General features: G+C 45.1%; 1 protein-coding gene across 1 annotated transcript in view; it reads left to right on the top strand.

Annotated features, from left to right (window-relative positions):
• The window catches only part of Ddx58 (DExD/H-box helicase 58), a 45,756-nt gene that overhangs the window by 24,034 nt on the left and 14,053 nt on the right, over nt 1–7,669 (top strand). The window contains exons 7-10 of the mRNA XM_021159600.1: nt 369–522; nt 1,250–1,508; nt 3,368–3,530; nt 5,143–5,247. Coding sequence (XP_021015259.1) covers nt 369–522; nt 1,250–1,508; nt 3,368–3,530; nt 5,143–5,247 — 681 coding nt within the window. The remainder of the gene's footprint in view (nt 1–368; nt 523–1,249; nt 1,509–3,367; nt 3,531–5,142; nt 5,248–7,669) is intronic.

The following is a 7,669-nucleotide window of genomic DNA, read 5'->3' as shown; positions in this document are numbered from 1 at the left end:
GATGGTTGTGAGCCACCATGTGGTTGCTGGGATTTGAACTCTGGACCTTCGGAAGAGCAGTCGGGTGCTCTTACCCACTGAGCCATCTCACCAGCCCCCTCACTGTATTTCTTAAGGAACCTGGATAGCGATAAGGAGGGAGACAAGTGTCCTCTTTAGTTTGCTTTTGGTTCTTGCTACCTGAGTGCATGTTACTTAGAAAGTAGCTTGGCACTCTTCAGCCATGGTTTAAACTGTCATTGTTACCGCAGAGGAGGGATTATCAGTTTATTTGTATCCCAATGGTCATAAGGAAGCCAAAAATGAGTACCATTCTGGAAAACCAGCTAACACGGGTTATCTGTTTCCTTTTTCTTCCCTACTAAAAGGTTGTGGAAAAACCTTTGTGTCGCTTCTTATATGTGAACATCATCTTAAAAAATTCCCATGTGGACAAAAAGGGAAGGTGGTCTTCTTTGCCAACCAAATTCCCGTCTATGAACAGCAGGCAACTGTGTTCTCACGATATTTTGAAAGACTTGGGTATGTACTACTACAATCAGTCTAACTGCTTTGATTTTTGGTTTTTGGTTTGTTTGTGTTTGTATTTTAAATTCTAGCCTCTTTGGCTGGTTTTGGGGACTTTGTTGTGTCTGGTTTGGGGGGTTTTGTTGTTTGTTTTCTGAGACAGTGTATCACGTATCCTGAGCTGTCTCCAACTCACTGTGTAGCTGAGGTTGGCCTAGAAGAGATGATCTTCTTGCTTCTACAAGTGCTGAGATTACAGTGTGCACTGGCATGCCTGGCTGTTCTCTGTTTTTCAAAGCTATGATTAAAAGAAAATTACCATAGACTTAACTTTTAGAGGTAGTTCCTTTGTGCAATAACATTTTTGGTTTAACTTTACCAGAAATGCTAAGCCCTCATGTCATGCTCTGACAGTTAATGAACTTGGTGGCCAAATTTAACATTTAGGCGATACACAGGTCATCCTTAATGATGTTATACTTGATTGGCTATTACTCTTTTCAAAATCATTTCTCTCCTAATGACTTGAAAGAATAAATACAGTGTGATCAGCTATAACTTCTTGCATTTCCCGACTCCCTGGCTTTGTGTCAGGTCTGTGAGAAAGTTCAAGGTACTACCCAGTTTTACTCTTTTGGGCTTGGGGTGACTTCCTAAATTGCTGCTCTGACCTAGACTTCTACTTTGTCTCCTTGTTCATTCACATCAAGGTTGATGATAAGGGATTTCTGTCATTCCCCAGGTACAACATTGCAAGCATTTCCGGGGCAACATCTGATAGCGTCTCAGTGCAGCACATCATTGAAGACAATGACATCATCATCCTAACACCCCAGATTCTTGTGAACAATCTCAACAACGGAGCCATCCCCTCGTTGTCTGTCTTCACTCTGATGATATTTGATGAGTGTCATAACACTAGCAAAAACCACCCATACAATCAGATCATGTTCAGATACCTAGACCACAAACTTGGAGAGTCACGGGACCCACTGCCTCAGGTATTTCCAATCAAGTGACTTCTAAGAAGAGCCACAGTCTTCCAGAGTCCCACTTAGTTGCTCTTTTGTAGCCACATTTGAGCTTGCCCTCCTCGGGGTCTCAGTCCATCGGTACAACTCAGTGGTCAATGTTGGTTCATTCATTTGACCAACAGTTGTCCTTGGTGTCCAGGGTAGATGCCCTTCACAAAAAACAAAATCTAGGCTGCTTAAGTCTCTTGTATGAGATGACATTGCATTTATATATAATCTACACACTTTCCTCTTGCATACTTTAAATCATCTCCAGATTACTGGTATTGTACAGTATGATGAAAATTTTATATAAATAGTTGTAGTACTATAATGTTTAGGGAATAAAGGTGGGAAATTCATACATGTTTAGTACTTATGAAGTTTTAAAAATATTTTTGATCCATGGTTGTATGAATTCACATTTATATAACCTCTGGATTTGGAGGGCCAGCTGTATAAATCATGGGTTTCCATGGACCTTGTGCATTGCTCTAGGCTCTGGGACACCAATATAGAAGATATAGTCCTGGCTCTCATACAGTTAAGTTTGCAGGGAGCCAAGAACATAGTAGTCACAGCTTATCATGAGGTATGCTGCAGAGACAGGTAAAGGGTGTTGTCAGAACATAAGGGGTAATAAGGCATAGAAATGAAAGGAATTAACAGGGGTTTGCCAGGTAGATAGCTTCTGGTTTCTAGTAAGAGGGTGCTGTGTGTCCAGGGGCTCAGGGAAATGGAAGGGCCTGACATGCCCCAGAACCTTAAAACTCTATAGTATCACTTGAGTGTGGAGTGTGAAGCAGGAAACAACAGTCAAGCTGTTTGTTATGACAGATGACCCAGAGACACCAGGAGGGCAGAGCGTCAGTGGGCAAGTGGATGGCTTAGCACAGGGAACAAGCAGCAGCCTTCTGATGTCATATGAGAATCGTCACTTCAGAGTCATTCTTACATGTGACAAGAGGAGTACAAATTCTCCTTCTGTCCATCATAGGAGAGGGGGTGCTTTGCTGAAAGTCAGCGATATAGAAACGGGAGGGGGCTAGAGAAGATGGGGAAGTTTGATTCAGGCACTGATAGATGCAATAAAGAATGACGATAGTGGGGCTGGCGAGATGGCTCAGCGGGTAAGAGCACCTGACTGCTCTTCCAAAGGTCCTGAGTTCAAATCCCAGCAACCACATGGTGGCTCACAACTACCCGTAAGGAGATCTGACACCTTCTTCTGGTGTCTGAAGACAGCTACAGTGTACTTATGTATAATAATAAATAAATCTTTAAAAAAAAAAAAAAAAAGAATGACGATAGTGTATCTATCAGGGGCCCCAAGAAGCTGAATTATATACAATTCAGCTGAATTATATACAATTATATATAAACTATGAATTATATACAATTCTTTTGCTCCAACAATAACCTTTTTAGGACGTGCAGATTAAAGGACATTTAGTATAGGACCCACAGTTTGTTATTCTCAAGTATCATTGATAGGAAGCAAATTTCTTACCGTCCAGCTAATCATTTAGGTGAGTGATTGCTGAAGGGTGTTATCATACTGAATCTACACAGCTCTCGTTGTACACGGCCATTTCCCAACCTCACTGATTGTTGAAGATTCTTGTCCAGGCACACAAAATGCATGTGATATGGACGATTCTGGAATGGACTTTTTCTTCCCATTGCGACGTTTAGTAAGAGACTGGGGGATAAAGAACAGGGTAGCCCTGCCTGGAAATGTTTCCTCTCTGTTCTAGATGACACGCTAGATTTATTTCCGAGCTTTGCTTCAGGGGATCTTTGTGCTGGAGAATGTCAGAGAGCCAGTGGTGGGGTGCTCCTTACAGGTCGTTGGGCTGACTGCCTCCGTCGGCGTTGGAGATGCTAAGACCGCGCAGGAAGCCATGCAACACATCTGCAAACTCTGTGCCGCCCTTGATGCCTCCATGATTGCCACAGTCAGAGACAACGTAGCAGAACTGGAACAGGTCGTTTATAAGCCCCAGAAAAGTAAGTGGAGGTCAGCAGCCCACCCCTCGGGAGTTTGTAACATTCTGTCCCCTCTACGTCAGAGACAGTGGATGAAGTTTGAGGCTGTATTTGTTTGGTAAAAGCATTTTTAACTCCACACTTCAGAAATGGCTACATTTCCTATCTTTCTCCCTAGTCCACCTCTTCTCCCTAGCGACGCATGAGTCTCAAAGGTAGCCAGAAAGGGACAAACATCCCTACTCTGTCTCTAAAACCCGTCCACAGGCACCAGCAGCTGAGTGAAGGAGGCAGTGGGAAGATTCAAGCACTTTGAAAGCCTCAATAGCTAGTGGCGGAGTCAGGTCTCTGTGCTCCGGGCCCTAGGCAGGGGCTACGCGGCCATCTTGTTCTTGTATGTATCTGATCATTGTAGTGGCATGACCCGAATCATGACAGTTCAAATGGCCAGAACATGTTTTTAAAACGAGCTTCATTAGAAGATGGTTATTACTTATTAACTACCTGTGTAAGCAGGGAGGTACAGTAGTTACCCACGCTGGCTGGATCTTGGCCTGAGCACTCGCTCTGTGAGTTGATGGCAGGATCGATGGCAGGATGGGCACCGGGGTGGGGGGGTGGGGGGGTGGTGGTGGTGTGTGTGTGTGTGTGTGGAGAGGCACAGCCTTGGTTCTTTCTGAGAGTCCCCGTGGAGAGTGTGAAGAAGGTGTGAAGGGGTGGGTCCCCACCCACACCCACCCCTTAGCAACACTAAGGGTTTCTCTACAGTTTGAGCCCTTGGAGCTTCATCTACTTCAAAGTCATTTTGTGTTGCTTTCCCCGGCTATGCAAACCCTCTAAGAGCTATTCTGGGGATGTGTCCCAGCTCCTGCGCGCCTTCCTTTTTCCCTTATTAATTCATCTTGCGGCAGCTTCCCCAGAGAGAATGAGGTTTCCTCCCCTCTCCAAGCGATGCCTTCCTTGCCTGCACCTTCCTTGCCTGCAGGGCTCTGATGGGCGGGTTTAGGAGCACACCTTTGTTTCCTTTAAGGAGTGGGTGGGTTGGGGAGCCGGGGGAGGGGGGAGGGGATAGGGGGTTTTTGGAGGGGAAACCATGAAAGCGGCTAACATTTGAAATGTAAATAACGAAAATATCTTTAAAGAAAAGAAAAGAAAAGGAAAAAAAAAAAAAGAAAAGAAAAGAGAAGAAAAGGAAAGAAAGAACCTGCCTTCTGTGCAGCATAGGGTAGCTCTTGTCAGCTCTCTGTCACTGAAACAGGACATGTGACAGGCAGTTCTTTTTCTGCCAAAAGTACACAAATATGAATGATAAGATCAATGGGGGCACTCTTGGGGGCTCGGAGGTGCGCAGGAGAATAGGAAATCAGGAAAACGGGGCTGGAGTATGGTATTTGCTGAAACCAGAAGGCTGCCAGACCTGCCACAGTAGAGGCACCAGGAATGTTGACTGAGACGCTGGCTTAGACTAGACCAGGAGAGACACTAGACTCAGAAGCAGTTCCGAGGCTTCTGACCGCCTGCTGTGATTTGGAGCCTGTGGCTTTAAAGGACTTACCCAGGATGGAGCAGCATCGGGAAATGGCTGCATAGGACCTGGGTTTCCTTCAGCTTACTCACATGCCTTTGACCCCAGTTTCCAGGAAAGTGGCATCCCGGACTTCGAACACGTTTAAATGCATCATCTCTCAGCTGATGAAGGAGACAGAGAAGCTGGCCAAGGGTGTCTCCGAGGAACTTGGTAAGCCTGTGCCAAGTCCTGGAGAGAGAAATCTCATGTTTCGTGTACCTTCCATTTAGAGATACTCATGGATTGCTCATTAGTGTCTTCAGTTTTGGGTGAGATTATACTCAGAGGTGGACTGACTTATTTATTCACACATATTTCTTTCTCTCTCTGTATCTTCTTTATCTCTTCATTCTTTTTTGCCATCTTTTTTTCTCTATTCCTTTTTTAAAAGATTTATTTTTATTTGATATGTGTAGATGTTTTTGTCTGCATGTATGTATGTATATCACATGTATCAGATACCCGGGAACTGGAGTTACAGACAGTTGTGAGCTACCACATCTGCTGGGAATCGAACCCATGTCCTCTAGAAGGGTAGCTGGTGCTCCTAACCACGGAGGAGCCCCCATTTCTCTAGTTGTTTTTAAGACAAGGTTTTTTTCCCCGTGTCCCTGGTTGGCCTGAAACTTGCTATGTAGACAAGGCTGGCTTTGAACTTGCAGGGGTCCCTTTGCTTCAGCTTCTGAGTCCTGGGGTCTCTGGCAAGCGCCACCATACCTGGCTCAGATGTAGACTTTCTTAATCCTAGGTTGTTTAGGAACCTTATAGGAATTCTTTAATTCTCTCTTGCCTTTTTCTTTTTAAATACAAAACACATCCACCTGGACATACATACCTGAAAAATACTGTCTAAATCATCTTCTAAATTTCCTTTTTTCCTTTTTTCCCTCTTGAGATAGAATCTCTGTATTCAGAGTAGGCTGGCCTTGAACTGGGAACTCTGCCCCTCTTCTTCCTCCTCTCCCTCCTCCTCCTCCTCCCAAGATGTGCATCATCACTGGGCTGCCATTAGAGTGCCATTGTCCCTTCCAAGAGCAGTTCCCCCAGTGACCTAACACTCTCTCATTGTCCTCAGCTCTTGAAAGTGTCACCACCTCCTAACCTCACACACTGAGGACCAACTAGCCTTTTGCCACATGAGCATCCAGAAGGCACTTAAACAGTAGCTAAGGCACAGCACTGGGGGAGGAGTTTGAATAATGAATCCACTACGGTCCTAAAGTAGTAGGGTAGTAAGCATGCTCTCTCCTCTAGAGTTTTGGAAACTCTGTAAGGTAAACAGTAAAGAGACCAGGTAGTCGGTACATGGCTCACCTAGGAACAAGATAACATGGTCTGACTAAAGTGGTGGATGGACAGACAGACAGGAATAGAGTTATATGACTTACTTTTTTGTTTTGTTTTTGTTTTTAAAACAGTCTGCCTGCATAGCCCTGGCTGTCCTGGAACTCTCTTTGCTGGCCTCAAACTCACAGAGATCTGCCTGCCTCTGCCTCCGGAGGCATCCACACTTTAGAATCTTTTCCCACCTCCTCACATTGAGTATCTGTCAATAGCTGCCTCATTTCTTCTGGAACTTGGACGTTTCTCATTGTGAGCTGGGTGTGGTGGCACCATCTCTACTCCCAGCAGCTGGGAGCCTGAGTCTGAGGCCAGCCTAGGCTACATACTGAGCTCCTGTCCTTGGGGCAGAGGCTGGGAAGAACTTGTCACTGTTTCTTGTTGGTACCCGTCCTCTGCTCTATTATTGCAAATGTGAGAGAAGCCATTTAACACACAAATGCATTTCTCTTCTTTGAACTGTACTGTGCTTGTCTCAAGAAGCCCAGGACACAAAACAATGGAGCAAGCATCTGGGGCTGTTCCCACTTCGCCTTTTCACCCCTACCCACACCAATCTTCCCCTGAGTCTGAATCGCTGTGAATCTCACAGTGGAACCAAGCAGTCAAGACTTAACTTGCACATGCACACACAGATGCTTCCGGGATAACTATGTTTGACTCCGCCTTGTGGTTGGTGCTGCAAGTGCTGCTCTGAGATCAGGTGTTTGGGCTTCATAGCAACATAGAACATGCTGGGAAGGGTCCTGGTGCTCCCATTTTTATATAACTGTCTCTGATGAAGCTCTTGAGACTTGCTACTCTAATGGTATCTTCATCTTGAAAGGCAAAGTGTGTTCCTCCTCCTCCTCCCCCACCCCTCTTCTTCGTTCTCTATTATGTTATTTCTGAACTACTTTGGCTGTCAGCCCCTTAAGCCTGTAGAGCATAGACACCACAGAGCTAGGTTTGAATTCTTGCCTCCCCCACACAATATGAGCTTTATGACATTGGGGGTAAATTCGTTTTCCTTTTATAGAAGATTTATTTACTTTAAAAAAACATGTGCATGTGTGGGATGGTGCTGTTGCCTCCAGGGGTCAGAAGAGGGCGCTGAATGCCCTGGAACTGGATTTACAGATGGTTGGAAGCCACCCAATGTGAGCCCAGGGAACTGAACTTGGGTCCTCTACAAGGGCCTAACTATTGAGCCTCGACTCCCGCTCCTTACTCAGTCTTTCTGAATCTGTTTCCTCTGTTTTTTTTTTTTTTT

This window comes from Mus caroli, chromosome 4 (assembly GCF_900094665.2).
Source record: "Mus caroli chromosome 4, CAROLI_EIJ_v1.1, whole genome shotgun sequence".
NCBI classification, from domain to species: domain Eukaryota; kingdom Metazoa; phylum Chordata; class Mammalia; order Rodentia; family Muridae; genus Mus; species Mus caroli.
This window is presented reverse-complemented; position numbering and strand designations above follow the sequence as displayed.